At 43.1% G+C, this 15,830-nt stretch overlaps 1 protein-coding gene across 18 annotated transcripts in view; it reads right to left on the reverse strand.

Annotated features, from left to right (window-relative positions):
- EXD3 (exonuclease 3'-5' domain containing 3) overlaps positions 1 to 15,830 on the reverse strand; it is a 333,234-nt gene that overhangs the window by 264,255 nt on the left and 53,149 nt on the right. For 7 of the 18 annotated variants that reach the window (XM_064523551.1, XM_064523548.1, XM_064523552.1 and 4 more), the window contains 2 exons: positions 3,103 to 3,217; positions 433 to 1,222 (listed from right to left, as the gene is read on the reverse strand). The exons of 5 other annotated variants lie outside the window; for them this stretch is intronic. In XM_064523551.1, coding sequence (XP_064379621.1) covers positions 433 to 475 — 43 coding nt within the window. In that variant the 5' untranslated portion in view covers positions 476 to 1,222; positions 3,103 to 3,217. The remainder of the gene's footprint in view (positions 1 to 432; positions 1,223 to 3,102; positions 3,218 to 15,830) is intronic. 6 more of the 18 variants (XM_026106227.2, XM_064523554.1, XM_064523558.1 and 3 more) reach the window with 1 other exon arrangement.

Below are 15,830 nucleotides of genomic sequence, written 5' to 3' on the forward strand. Positions count from 1 at the left end.
ATTTAGCCAAAATGTAGCCTTAAGTAAATATTATTTTGACCAGCAATACACTAAGCACACTACAAAGGCAGCCACAATGCAGAAGTTAATGACAGCAGCCCTTTTCAGGGAGAACAGCCAGAGGAAAGAGTTGGAGCAATCATGTTGTGTCAGTTAATTTAGAAAGAGCACAAACCCACAGAATGTAGTTTTCTTATCCTACAGTTTCAGCAGTTCTCAGTGTAAGTTTTAATGTCACCACTGCCCTGGACTCTTAATTGAGTTCTATCCCAAACCCTCCCATGATCCAAACAGAAATCTTAGAGGTGCTTTGACTCCACTCTAGTTTACAAGCTATTATGCCTAACTAACCCAGAGGTGCGGGCTCGGATGCACACCGCAATTCAACATGGGCTGCAATCTGTCAACTTGAAACAAGGAGGGCAGGCTCACTTGCTTTGATGGCCAAGAGTCTTCCAAGTCCCTCTTCTTCCATTCCCTTATACAAACCAGTCCCCTTGCTGCTGAATACAGCCTAAGTGGTCATTTTGGAGCATCTTAGCCCAAAGAACAATAGAATGATTTCTGAAATACCCACAGAAAAACTGTGAGAAGACAGTAATGGAGACAGGGCTCTGTGTGGATGCCCACACCCAGACAAAGCTAGGTGTTCAGACTTGCACATGGATCATTCAGGCTAGTTGTACAGAGGAAAAAAGCTTCAGTCATTAAAAAGTAGTTTGTCCTTCAAGTTAGACTCGTTATATTCTGCCATATCTTGCTGTGTAATACGATTATACAGCAGTCTTGAGAAGTGTTCCAGTAACTGCTCATCTCTTCACAGCAGATTTTGCAGGTGAGGTTTCCACTATCAGAACCACAAAGAAATTTCCAGCTCAAAGTAGTTGCTTCTTTCCTAAGCATCAGTCTTTTTTTTTTCTTTTTTTTAATGTTTCTTTTAAATAAGAATTTTAATTGAGACGTTTGATTAGAAAAGGAAGAGAAGAAAATCCACGGTAACCTGCTGTCGGACAGAGCTTACAGATCAAACTGGCTTGAGCACAAATTCCGGTGGTCTGGGCTCCTGCTGCCTCCAAAGTGTTTATGTGAGACGTGTGTTTTTCCCGTTGCACTGCAGTGATTGTTTGGCTGGACTGGGTGATGGATGGTGGAGAAGATTGTGCCTGGAAATATGCTCCGAAGTCGACAGGAAGCTGAGGAAGCCCTTGCCAGCACTTCCTTCCTGTATACAAGGGGAGGACAGAATGGGAAAAACCGTGGCTGTCTCTTACCCTGAGAAAAGTGCTACCCTTCCAGCTGGATTACAGTAAAAATATTTTAATCTTTCACAAGATAATATCCTTCCTCTCTAACTATAGCTACAGCGGTAGCAAGGCTTAGATAATGAAATGACCCCAATCTAAAACCTATTAGGTAGCTACAGAAGCTGGTCCTGGAAGCTGAATGCAGATCCAAATTTGAAGAACATTATCTTCAGCCAAGATAGAATTCATCAGTGGATCACACCTGTCTAATCCAGTACCTTGACTCCAAGGGTAACTGGTACTAAGCACTTCAGAGGAAGATGTAAAATCCATAGCAGTAGCATGTTGGACATGTGTCCCTCTGGACAGCTTCAATCTAGTGTCTATTTCTTAGAGAGTGGATCTAAACTCAAGGTGCACCTCTACGAAAATAATGTTGCAATGAGCAAATCTGAGTACTGTGGTCATCTAATCTACACATTTCTCATGAGCACCCAGGATGGTCTATGTTACTGAGACTTTCCTAGAACGTGGGTTTTTTTGTTTGTTTGTTTGTTTTGTAGACCCTGCTTCTGAGTCCTTTTGTAGATGATTCACAAACCTACATGACATCCTGCCACATAATCATCATCTGCTCGCAGGAATAAAAACACGTGCAGAGTATTAAAGAGTGGAAATTCTCTCTTAACCCTGTGGTCAGCTGGGCAGTGTAGAGAAGAATGACAGATGATATCTTTCTCTTTCATACTGCCACAAGAATTTTCCTACAATTTTCCATTCTTGAGCTCCCAGATTCAAATCCAGATATGGCAACAGGATCCTTAGTATAGAAAAGCATTCAGAGTCCCAGACTTGTAGACCTGCTCTGTTTACAGCCATGTGGATTGTGACAGTAAGAGAGCAGGGCACAAGGGTGGTATCTACCCGAGGATTGCTTTCCTTGCTATCCCAGCAATGCAATATTCTAATAACCTCTGGCAGATAGTCTGGATGAGTTCACCCAACTGAGTCTTAAAAAGAGAAGAAGAAACTCTCATGACTCCTGACAACAAAAGAAAAAACCCAAACCTGTGAGCGGACAGCTCTCATAGCAGCCTCTGTTTCTGAAAAAGGAATTGGACAAAGAGGCCTCACCCACAAACCAAGAGGGAAGAACAATGGAAAATACGAAAAAAAATAGCTCTCACATCAGAAATAAGAATGCCCCTTTCTACATCCAAAAAAGCACACAGCTGAGCAAGAGCCTGGGAGACTGTTAGGCACTACTGGATTACATGTCTTTCAGGCTTTTCTTCTCTGCAGAAACTGCCAGAAGTAATGGATGTTACTGAATGCCAATAACCAAAGATGGGGAAGGAAGAAGAGAGGAAACTCTTGGCAGGACTGAGCCAGAATAAGTAACAAATTCCTGTCCATTCAATCTCTACCCCAAGAACCCTGACACTGCAACTTCATGACAATGGTATGCGTGCGTATCTTTCCCAAGTCTTGTTTTATAGGGTAAAGCAATTAATAGGGTGAAAAAAAACAAACACAGATAAAATCTGAATGAATTGTGAAATACGCTATAATAAAAATCATATGCTCTTTTGAATAGGTAGGAAGTTATAAAACCCAATTATTATAAACATTTTCAGCCTGGAATGTAATTCTAAGAATTCTGGTATCTAGACGTGGTCCTAGGAAACCTAAAAGATTCAGTCACCTTCATGGCATTCCATTTACCACAGAATTCACAGCTTTTGCTCTGCCTGTGACTTATTTTCCCCTCCAGTAGAAGCTAGGAAAATAAATGAAAAGCAAACATGCTGAACGAACAGAAGATGCGTGAATATTTGGACAAGTAAAAAAAACTCACCGCCAGGCTGATCACTTGAGTTGCTCTCCTGATTCATCCTCCCTAGGATGGCACCAAATTAGGATGCTGAGCTTAATGGTCTACAGCTCAAAGTCAGTAGCCAAAGCTCTTGCTTCTGAAAGCAAAAATCCAGAGTTACTATCAAGCTATAGAAACTTCATCTGGTGTGACAAAGGAAATATCATGCGCATGGTTTATCATGTGTTTGTGTCTAGCAAGATAGTGGAGAAACTGTGTGGGCATATAACGTCTCATAGAGGTGATATACATTGTCTGAAGGTCAGAAAACTACGTGGGGACTTGGTGAACTAAGTCAACCAAGAAACACTGAGAAATGGTGCCTGAAACCTCATGCAAGTCATTACATGCAGTTAAAACCACATCTGGCTTTCTGGCATAATGCAAGATTACCTGTCAGATCTCAATTGGACAAACAGGAGTCTTTAAAGCTGTTTACTTGCCTGAATAACAAAACCTAAGGACAGACCTATGTGACCTCCAAAGCGGACAAACAATCCACATGAAAAGATATTTTTGCCATGGTTCAACAGCTCCTCCTCTTTGTTTGCTCACCCTTCCACTCATCACATCTTGACTGTGGTAGAGTTGGGAACAGAACCCAGGTCTCGCAAATCCCAATCCAGTGCCTTAACCACAACATCCTTCCTGCTGAATCACATTGCAGAATTGTTTATCAGGAAGGAAATTCCCCCTCGAGAGTACTCACACCAAGTGTGCTGGTAGAACACAAATGCTTAGAAAAATACAAATGTACTAGGGAAAACAACAAGTGATTTAAGTCACTGTCCAACACACTGAAGATACACATCAGATATATTGGTTTTTGTCGCTGTTAGAAGTGGCATGTAAAGCACCAAACAGGACGTCATATGGAGTCAACAATGCATCTGGCTGTGGCCAGGGTAATAGCCTCATGCTCTTCAACAGATGACACAACTTAGAAAATATCTATCCCAGGTTTAGCATCAGCCCAAGAGGGACACTCGAAAGGTTTATATTCTTACCAGGTGCTGCAGACAGCATCATCAGTAGCAACACACACTAAGCTGCTGATTGCAAGCAGCACAAGTAGGTGATCTAGTAAGTCAGAATTAACCTCAACATGTCATACAAGCACTGTCTTTCTTTAGGAGAAGAAAAACAAAGATGCAGGAGGGGCAGGGCAAGGGACACCAAAAGTGGAACAAATATTTAAGCTAAATGCCATTTATCCCATTAGTCTCCTAGAAAACACAAAGGGTCATAACGCAGTTGTGATCAGTTAGAGAACACAAACCCACTGAAATGGCAAGTTCATGGTCCGCGACTCGGATGAATTTGGCTCTGTTCAGTAGTTGGGCAAAGGAGAAGAATTTCCCCACTTGCGAGCAACGGCTTTTCAGGTTGCATCCCGGGAGACCCCCCGCCATAGTAACTGCCACAAACATGCATTTGGGCAGATTCCCAGAACTCTGACAAGATTTCTTTTACACTCCTTAAATGTTATTGCACAGAAACTCCAGAAGGACTGGCTTTTGAGGGGCAGGAAAACAAAACCAAACCCTCAATCACAGCATCCTGGGGTCAAATTCATAGATCTAGAGCAGCTTTTATCTGACACATCGGATATGCCTATCTGTGACTGCAAAGCAGACTCAAAAGCAGCCAGGAGCAGGTCGTGCTCTGCCTCCTGTGCGTGCCAGACAGCCAAGGGCCAGGTCAGCCCATCAACGCCCACAGAAAGGCTCTCCTGGAGACACCAGCCCCACTGGAAGGCCCAGTCATCTCCACAGAGGAGCCTGGTCTGAGGGCAGCCACCCCCCACACCATGTTGGCTCATTAAAGCTCCAAGATACACTAACTTCCAGATCCCACCAGAAGCCTCTCAGATGGGCTGCAGAGAGTGTTGGTGCTCCTCCACAACCAGTGGAGAGAAAAAGGCACCTCCAGGGAGCTGACCTGAAGCAGATGTCTCCAGACATTTCTCTGCTGACGCCCTTGAGAGGCTCGGTGGCTACCTCATGTGATGGCACTTGTGTTCAACTAGCTGAATGCCACCCTCTGCCATTACTTTACACCGCAGCTGAATGTAATGGCTCTGCTGGCCCATTGGCACCCGGAGAAACACCTCAGAAACAGTCAGGCAAAGCAGCAATATTGAATAAATTCAAGTGCCACTGTTTCGAAGCTTGGTATTTCCATTCCCGGAATTGTGGAATCTATCATCTACCCATTCTCATATTTTAGTTGCCTGCAGTTTTCATAGTTATCTTAAAATTTATCAGCAGTGCCCAGTAAAGAGGCAATGGGCACAAACTAAATACAGGAAAGTCTGTTTTAACGTATTAAAAATTTTATTTTACTCTGAAGGTAATCAAACACGAACAGGCTGATTAGAGAGGTTACCTTATTACCCAGAGATAAGGTCTGAGTTTTCCAGAGAAACTACTTTGCTATCAGAGTTTGCTCCCTTTTCTCTACCCCAGCAGGGAATGCTGCCTGCTACAGAACTCCTGCTTCAGCTAATTCTGCAGCAGTTCGTAGTTTCTCAAGTCACAGGCATTAAAAGGACACATCTCAGTTTACTAAAGTGAAAGTTTCTTGATGGAAGATACTTTCCGCACTACTTTTTTTTACTGTTCAAAAAGAAAAGATGAGTCAGAATTGCTCCTTGAGGCTTCTTGCAACCATGAAGTTATTTAAAAAAACCCAAACCTTGCCTTTCTTACACCATATTAGAGTAACTTGGAATTAATCTTAGAAGCAGTTCAACTGTTCTTCATTAAAAAGGTTATTTTCTCAGTCTTCGTATGCTATTTTTGTAATCAGGCTCAAGCTTGCTTTTTTCCTATTAGGTCAGCCTAACCTAAGGTCTAAGTCAAGCACATTCAGAGGGGGAACATAACTCCACATCTTTGATCTTGCATGACGTTCTCACCAGTTTACAGTGGTGAATGATGGCACATTAGAAGATAATCACTGCCAGGTATTTGTTCTGCTTGATTCAAAGTATTCCCCGTAAGAAAACCTGCACGAGTAGCTGGCTAAAGAGAAAGGCTTCTGCAAAGAGCTGCTGAGCTGCTTCACTGAAGACTCCTGATTTCCCTTCAGAGCAGCTGTTGTTACTGTTGAGCTCTTGATGTGGGGACTAGTGCCATGCAGGGGTGTTCTGCTTCTTATTTAAGCAAAATGAGCTAATGCTTGTAGCCAGTCATCCTGAATAATACACACAGTCTGAAGTAAAATGAATGAGTGTCTAGGAAACCTATGATAGCCTCCACTAACTCTCCTGTTCATAACTGCCTCAAGGGCAAAAGTAATGTCCAGGTGGATGGGAAAGGTTTTTAACCTGACACACTGAGTTCACAGTCCTGCTTCCTTACCAACAGCTACAACAAACACCAGACAGGGAACTGAAGGCCACCCGTTTCCTTTCGAGCATTTTCAGTTCAAGCAGGGCCACTGAGGTGCTGGAGCAAACATGAGAATCTTGAACCCCGAGGCTGAGAGCCACGCAAAGCGGACGAGGAAAACTTTCTCCTATTTTCACAACACTGCGTTGTCAACTTCTGCGACGCTGTCTCAGGCCTTGCAGTAACGGGTGTTTTTCTTGACGCCCACCAGCTGGACTGAAGAGACTGCGTAAAGACCATCTCTCTCCTCTCAGAAAACAACACAAAAATAAAGAATAAGTTTCTATTCCGCTTGGTTATGGAGAAAGATTTGAAAGTGTGAAGTGAGAGTAACCTAAAGCTTTAGAAACAAGACAACGAATACTAGGAAGCAATGTTTATTTCTGTTCATTTCAAGACTGAATTCTAAGCTTATCTCACATTTTTGCAACCTTTTATTGCTTTATCATTACAGAATGCACAGGCATACAGAGGAAAGATGTCTAGCACCACAGATCCCTTTCCAGAAAGAAAGGACATAGAAATAGTTAGGCGGAAGTCCTAACAAAAGCATTATCCAAGACAGTCCACTGGTGTCTTTTCACTGAGTTTTGCAGATTTTGGATCATGCATTAAATCCAAATCAGCAGTTCTGGGGCCAGATTTGGCTTTTAGGAGCCCCCATCCACCACAAACCCAGCAACACTTATGCCAGTCTTGCAAGGCACCAGCTGAACTACACCACCTGAAATCTCTGCTCCATGGTTATAATTGTATCATCTCAGACTTCACTTTGTTGCTATTATCATTACCTACCTACTGACACTATTTACAAGCAATGTCAACAGCCAATGTTATTCCAAAGCGGAAACAAGCAACATATATTAGATCCCTCTTCATAGAAACGGTTGAAAAGCAAAGGGCACTTACAAACTACTTTTATATAGTCATTCCTTTATCACAGAAGCCTTTTAACTACTCAGAAATTGAAACTTCATTGCTCTGTGGTAAGGGTATAGAAAAAAAGAAAAGCACGATGCCACCAAAAAGAAAAAGCAGCAGAAGCTGCTAGGCAGTGCCTGCAAGCAACCTGACTTGAATTCTGTGCAAAAGAGCACTTTGTTACCAATGGCCTGAAATGGGCAGATCTCCACTGGACCCCAACAAGCTGCCCAGCAAGCTCCCTTCTGACCCATCCAGACATGGCCTGCCTAACATCCCGAGGAACAGCAGTACAGCTGAAGCCAACACTAAGTGTTATGGAGAACACACCAGGACAAGACCATACAGCTAAAAGCCTTCTTCCGTACTTTTTAAGTGGCTCACAAAGTATCAACAGATTTCTATCAAAATCTGTTAAATTATGAAGGCTACCATCCTCAGCACGGAGAAGCTGGCCAGCTTGACAAGCACGTATTTTTAATGGAAGTTCCTGTCCAAGTAACTAACATCAATAATAAGCAAACTGTTGTGACATCAAGAGCATAAATAAAATCTCAAACCTTTGGGAAAGCTCTGTACACCAGAGAACGTGTCTTCTTGCAAGCATGCATAGTGTACAGCACATCATGGGCATCAACCAGATACCAACTATAACACAATCGTAGTACGGTGGTATCAAACAACTACGTGAAGCAACATTCAAAAGCAAGGAGAAGTTCACATCCAGCCTTTCATAATCTCTAGCTGACTGTGCAAATCGCAGGACAGCAGCTAATTTCTGTATATTTTGTTCGTGACAGTAGAGTTGACCCTACATGATAAAAGCAGCAACTTCAAAAGGCTGGGTCACCACTTCCCCTTCTAGCCAGAATAAACAGTTTACCAGCAGTGTCCAACTGAAGTTAATGTACTGCACACTACTTCGCTCTGTTTTCAGCTGTGCAGGAAGGAAGGTTTATCCCAGAAGGTGGGCAAAGGCAACCTAACCCAACGGTCTGCGATGAGATGAATCCTGCTTTCCAAAGAAGGGAGAAAAAAGAAGGGAGAAGGAGAGTAACTTCACAGCTTGGATTTTAGTTTCTGAAAACATAGCAAGACTTTTAAAACATGATGCTTCAGTGATTTCTGCCTCAAAGCTCTCCCATTTGAGGTAGACCATGACTCCTACCACGACAAGTGCGAGCTGCAGGGAAGAGGCCCAGGCACACACGCTTCCACATAGGGTTTCTGGTGCTGCCCGCCTCACTCGTATCTAAACCCAGGCATTTTCCCATCAGGGCCTCTGATAAGAACAGTGTTTGGCCCTTTTCCTTGTAGATCTCAAGGAGGCACAGATAAGGAGGAGGAAGTAAATACGATCAGTGATTCTTAAGTATTCCTGCAACCTTCTGAATTACTTGGGAGGCCGTTTGCTATCTCACTTCCTGCAAGCTAATTGCAACAAAGCATCTAAGAGGGTCATTGCACCAAGAGAAGATCATCCGCCAAGAGCCTCTCCCATGTCACCACATGGCTGGACCTGACCTTCTTCTGAAAGGCTCCCGAGAACAACCTCCCTCATCACCTGCAAGTCTCCACTCCCACCAAGAGGCTCTCGCAGAGCAGGCTGACAGCACACGCAAGTTTGTCTCCTCTACAAATTCAAAACTGGTACCAGGGCTGCCGATCTCTGGCTTTTCCTCCTGCCTCCCCAAAGCTTTATGAAGGTCTCATACTCTACCAGCAACATGAACAGATCACAGTCCCCAGACCAAGCTCTCTCTGCTCATCTTGCAAGTTACTTTCATTCAGTCTCTTAGCAAACTCACCCTGGAAACAACCAGCCCAAAAAAGGGGACTGCTGAAACACAGGGCAAGGCCAGAGTTTTCTTGGTATCCGAGGTGTTTCTCCTCTATGGCTCCCTGGCCCCAGGAAGGATGCTTGCTCTAGACCACAAGGTGTTGTGGTTCACACCTCTTTTCCCTTCGGAGGCTCGTGAATGCGAGTTTGTTTGCTGGTCTCTGGCACCCTCTGCTGACAGAACACCACTGACCTGCCTCATCCCTGCAAACCCATCCAGTGTCTAGAACAAGCACAGACGTTTTTGGCTGGAAGGGCCATATCCCGCTAACATACTCCATGTCTTTTTCTCTGCGAACGTTTCACCTTGTCTAAACTCTTCTCATTTGTTTGCCCAGATCTTTCTGTAAAACAATACTAATCCCAGATAACCCTCCTTCCCCTTGGATTGCTCCACTACGTGACCACACTGCAAAAAGGAAGCCACCCTCTTCTCGTATCTTTGATGTTACCTAACACTCTTGATTTCTCATCCTTTTCACCTTCCAATACCCTCCAACACCTTGTTTGCAGCATCCATCCTCTCCATTCTTTCCAAAAACACACGTTCCAGGGAGATGACCCAAACTCCAGTACTAATTTGAAGAATGAAGAGGGCAATAAACCAAAACGCAATGCTCTTGCTCAGACATCAGCCAGCCATAGAGACCCCCTGCAGCTCATGCTTTTGATGGAAGATTCCCTCAGGTGGCCCCAACTCACACTTCTCACCTCCCGTGTGCAACACAGCATCATGACTCGCCAAGTCCCTGAGCTACACTGGGCAAAAGGATCACGCAGCAGGAGCGGGGCAGCTGCAGCAGCACCTGGAAGGCAGAGCCCGGCAGGAAGGCTCCATGCCATCCCATTCCTCCCAAAAGGAAGGATGTGATCGCATGTGTCTTTGTCACGTACCCAACTCAAATCTTGTAACATATCCAAAACACAACGTCTCTGCAAAGACATGCAGGTACACTGAGAAGTTTGAATGCGATTCAGTGCAAAGAGCTAATGAAACGCAAACCCTGCAGTCAGCAGATGTCAAAAGTCAAAGGGTTTGCTCAACTAAATCACTAATGTGATACACCCCGAAACATTTTGTATTGCACTTTTAAGATTTCAGTTGAACAATGAATACCAAGAACAGATAATACTTTGTAAATGCAATAGCAAGATATAACCCTAATCTTTTGAAATACGTTAGCTTTAGAGTTTGATTTTCAGCCTTGTTGTTGTCTTCATTTTTCTGCTCATTGTTTTCTCTTTATTTACGTGAGGGAAAGGCCAGAATAAGCACTGCTTCCCAGTTAGCATACGCTGGGTAAACCCAAGGGCAACCAGCAGCCTCAGCAGACACTCAGGCTGGCATATTCTCAATGCTATTTCAAGCACATGCAAGTTGTATTTAACCTACCAAAGGATCTCCACTTCAGTAGAATCACCCCCAAAGTAGCATTTGGCTTTCAAACTAACAAATTTAAAAAGAAAAAAGTTAAGTAACCGACACAATGCAGAATTTCAACCAGAATCAAAGAGTAAAAAAAGTTCCCAGCAAACAGAACAACAGGTCAGTGTGGAACACATTACAAATTTAATTCCAATTTGTTAGCCACTACAGCACACAAGAAACAAAAAAGAAGCTTTAAAATGCCAGCTGACTAAATAACCAAGATGATTACCATGGTAACACATAAATTCCTTCTTACTGGAAGATGCAGTGTAGTTACTTTAAATGCTGACAATTCAGTATCTCCTGAGTTCCCTTAAACAAAGTAGCTTGCTTTGTTTTACCATTTCCAATCCTAGAATAGCTTTGTATTAACACTGTAAGCAGAACAACATTGGGTAGTTAATGTGTGACTTCATTACTTCCTAAAACAGAGCCAGAATAGTTTCATTTTGACTTCTTCAGGATCTTTATGTCTGTTGCCTAGTATTTTGATTACAAGTTTAAACACAACTGTTAAGCAATGAACCCAGCCATTAACATCTGTCTAGTACTCCGTGACAGAGACCATTTGAAGATTTTTCTCCCACGCTGCTGATGAAGCTTCATAATCTTACATAAATCTACTCCCTGACAAAATCATCTTGCACTGAATTTTCTTTTTTTTTAAATGCGTTAACCATCCTCCAGAGTTTGACGCTTCCAAAAGGCTTTGACTGGCAAGCTCTGGCAAACATAGCTGGGATACTTTAAGACTTTATCCTCGCCAGCTGTTTGTCCTACCTTCCTCTGGCAGAAGATACTGCGTGGACAGCACAGCTGGCTGAAAGCCTGCGCATCAGATGCCTCAGTTCTCTACTTGGCACGTTAACATGAACAGCGGGTGAAAGTATTTGGACTGAACTGCTGCGCTCTGAACTACAGAAACGGAGATACAAGGACACATTCCTTTTGCGGCACTAATAAACAGCGGGGGACAGTCGTGTCCTAAATCACTGCAGCTGTTTGGCCAGCAGACATGAGTCAGAGCCCTAACATAAAGATCACTGCATGTACGAACGCGATCTGAACTCTTGCCTCCTGCTGAATACTTCACTTTGGGGTGCTGATCTTCTGGGATCACCAAGAGAGATTCTTCAGGCTTATCTGCACTACAAAGTTTTGGAAGTAAAATTATACTGGCAAAAGTGCAGGGGGTGGGGGGAAACCACACACCCTGACTGACAGACACTCAAACAAGCTCAAGAGATACAATTTCAAGAAGCGTGTCATTGAGGGAGGGAGGGAGGTCTTTTTTTTGTTTTTGTTTTTGTTTTTTTAAATAACAAGCTTTCTCTCTTCTGGGGACATTGCTTGAATAGCTTTAGCTGTAGAAGCAATACTAAACACACAGGCCTTTGCTGGATGGATGAGTACTTTCAGCAATGCAGCTAAGTTTTCTCCACTGCAATCTGCTTCCCTCGCTAATCTCTTTCTATTGACTCCAAGGAGCTTAAGCTATGCCATGTTGCTTTCTCCATGATAACTTTCATTCCAGACCATGTCTAAATGCTACTAGAATCAGAGCAGAATTATCCAACGATTTCCTCTCAAATTAACATTTCTTCTGTTATTGTTAGCAAATCCCAACTGTCTACAGCTCTTCATCTACCACCCTCTTTCATAGTTATTAACAGGCTATCCACACTCGAAATGAGGCTAGCGGGTTTGTGGCTTACACAGGTTTCAGACAACACTCATGTTTGTAGGTAGCTCCTTTTTCTTTCTCCTGAATAGACTGTTCTTGTGTCTTGTAAACATTTTTAGAATTCAGAAAGAATCCCACAAGCTATTGGCATTATAATTTCTGGGTTATCTTTTCTGGCTGGACCTAGATTTTCTTCACAGCTTTTTCTCACTTGAGATCTTGTGCCATTGATGCTTCTTGTCAACAAGAAGCAGCTTGCTGTTTTACTAAGTTTTACATCTCACTGCAGTTTGTCTTTTGCCCATACTTTTACCTACAGGTTCTCCTGTCTCCTTCAGAGAACATCCTGTTTGTTAAATGCTTGAAACATTAGTTACAGGGCCTCTTATGATGTTTTTTATTCCATAAACCTCTTACCAAACAACCTGATCTTTCTTCTAAAGCTCAATTGGTTTTAAGAACATCATCAGTTTCAGAGTGTCCTGATGTGCCGAGTTGGAAGGTGGTAAAAAGGGAAGAAAACTGGGTGATACGGGGGATGGAAAGGCAGAAGCGGCAGCAATCAGATTATCAACTGTCAACGTTTGATAATGACCAAAGACTTGGAGGAGATGCTGGCTTTGCAGCAGCTGAAGATGCTGACTGCTATTTAAAATACATAAAGGGATGACTGATTACTGTCCCGAGATTTGGACTAGCAGACCTCTTCAAAATATAAGATCAAATCTTACAATGCACTAGTGACCTTGTTTGATCACCCTCAGAAAAGACCACTATTCTGGAAAATTTCAGCTGTTTCATCTGAGGGACTGAAAACCCTACATTAATCTTCCAGTGTGAGTGTTCTTGCTGCATCCTGCTCGACAATTTTATTTTCCCTGACCTCACCAGATGCACACTGTTCAAAGTCAATTAAGTCTAAGTTTCCAGAGAGCAGAGTCAACAACTCCACCACATTCTCCTCATAAGCCTCCTCAAACTTGCATCCACAGCAAAAGAAACAACGTCTTCCTGGAGCACAGAGACAGTGTCAAACCCTGCAAAGTCATGAATGTCATGAAAGTCTGATCACATTATTCACCATATACTGATTGCACACTGCATTTTGGTCTGGTTCCAAGCCCTATCAGTGTTATCTACACCACACATGATAATAAATTCCTTTCAAAAGTCCTTCAGGGAGGGCTTTTCCTCATCTGTCATCTCCTGAATAATCTTAGAGAATATGTTTCCCAGAGAGTAGGCTTTGAATACAGGGATTGTGCCATCAATTGGAATAACGGGGTCACCTTTGGTGCCAGAAACAACTTTTACATTGGGCACAGTCTTGTAATCAAGTTTGTAGGAGATGGTATTGTCAAAAATAAGGAAAATTTTGAAGTCAGGGTTCTGTTCTCCTTCCAGCGTTCAGCTTGAAGGTTGGCACTGCATGGTCAGACAGGCACTCCTTAAATATTTGGGTAGTGATTCAGGCCCCCTTCAGTTATTTCTTTTTATGACTGCAAGACTGATCTTTGTGAATCTTATTGCTTGTTGGTTCTTATTATGATAAAAAAGCAAGGGCTTTTTAGGCTGCAATCTCCCTCTGCATTATCATCCAGCAAAAGGGTCAAAGTTTCAGAGGAACTGATTACCTAAGTCCAAAGGCTTAGACTGATCTTTGGAAGTGTTGAGAGCAGTGCTGCACAAAGTCACCATGAAATGGACTGCTTAGATCAGGAGATTCCAATGCACTACAAAAGCCTCTAACATTATCTTCAGAAGAAGTTGAGAAACACCATATTAGCCAGCTTTTGTTTAGGGATATGTAACAGTCCAATGTGATTAACCTGAAAGGCATGTGTTTTTCTGAGTAAGATTTATTAGCTACAGTTATAGTTGCTATAACCATGGTCTCATTTTTTTCAAAGTATTACAGTTTATGCATAGTTTTAACTATCTTTTGAAAGACCTTTAAGTTATGATGAATCAACCCATAAAACAACACAAATGTTATAAACATCATACTATTCTCCTTTAGGCATGAGCAGGAACCTCTGATTTACCCTCTGCAAATGATGTGGCATCTGAACAACTGGCAACAGATTCAAAGTTAAACAGGAGAGCTGTGGGCAACTGCTGGAAAGGTTCAGGTTCACACCCTTTTCATTTCAGCATGAAATATCATGTGTACTCTGGGATGTTACAATTTCACATCTTCACAGCACAGAAAGTTGCTTCATCAAGCTAGTATGCATCCACATCACTTTGCCACAGTGCTGTACAGTTCCTCTCTCATTAAGCATTATGCATGCACAAGTCCACACTAGATCAAAGTAACCGCTGGAGAGAGCATTCTGGAGAGAGATCCCACTGTGAGTTTGCTCATGCAGATGTGTATCAGAAACTGAAGCGTCTGAAAAGCAAACTAAAAGGGAACTATAACTTCTGCTTTGGTATTATTAATTTAGCTGCCACCCTTTTCATGCTGCTGCCAGGTGCTGTGGAAGAGATGCTGCTGGTTGTCTGCTTATGGTAGGTCAGTAGAAAGAACAGGACATTGTGCGTTTTTTTCAAAATTGGCAGAACTGAGGCATTTCTCAGCTAAAGAGAGATCAGGTCCTCAAGCTCCTTCTTAAACCTCAAAGGGGTTGCATGCTGTATGGGATCAGCACTTTGCAATGTCCAAAGGATGCAGGACAACAGAAGTGTTGGGTGCTTTGGCTGATCTCAACAACCGAAGGTGCTCTACTGCATCTGCTTGCCTCTACCTTGTCTGCATAGCATCCCTCTTCAAGGCCACATGCTTTCTTGAAAGTTTTACGAATAGCCCTAAAAATTAGCCCTTCCTTCACCTCTCTGCCTTAATGGCCCTCCATGCTGGGAAGCTAGACAGCAATGCTACTTAACTAGTTATTTCTCCTGGCTGTTTCAAAAGTGCAAGAGGAACGCCAGCTATGCCCGCTGTCTTAAGAAAGGCCCTCAGCAGTGTACATGCATTAGTTTGGAGAGAGAGAAAAAATAAAATCCTCTCACTTCCATTCTTAGTGGAAGTTGTCTCAGCCTCCCTGCAGGTACTAACTCTGGATTCAGACCGGTCACATTTTACAGATACTAAAGGAGGGCAGATGCACACAACCCTGCTGCGGCCAGAGCAGCCGCAGGTCCGCAGCGGCAACACTTCGACACAGGAGGCAACAATCCAGGCACCAGAATTGCTCCCTCCGGCTCCGAGTACCGCTGCTATACTGCTACAAGAAGCTAGAAACACACAGGTACTTACTGTCCACATCCACATACCTGAAGAGAAGAATATTTCTTCTGTCTGGTTTCAAAGAGCTATGTGCAGCACAGAGCAAGCTCGAAAACTGTAAGCACAGCTCTCCCTGCAGGGTGTTTCAGGGAGGCGAGACCACAGAAAACACACAGGGGTCTTGTTAAACCAAGGGGCTAGCTGAAAGC

Source organism: Dromaius novaehollandiae, chromosome 20, assembly GCF_036370855.1.
Source record: "Dromaius novaehollandiae isolate bDroNov1 chromosome 20, bDroNov1.hap1, whole genome shotgun sequence".
In the NCBI taxonomy this organism is placed as follows: domain Eukaryota; kingdom Metazoa; phylum Chordata; class Aves; order Casuariiformes; family Dromaiidae; genus Dromaius; species Dromaius novaehollandiae.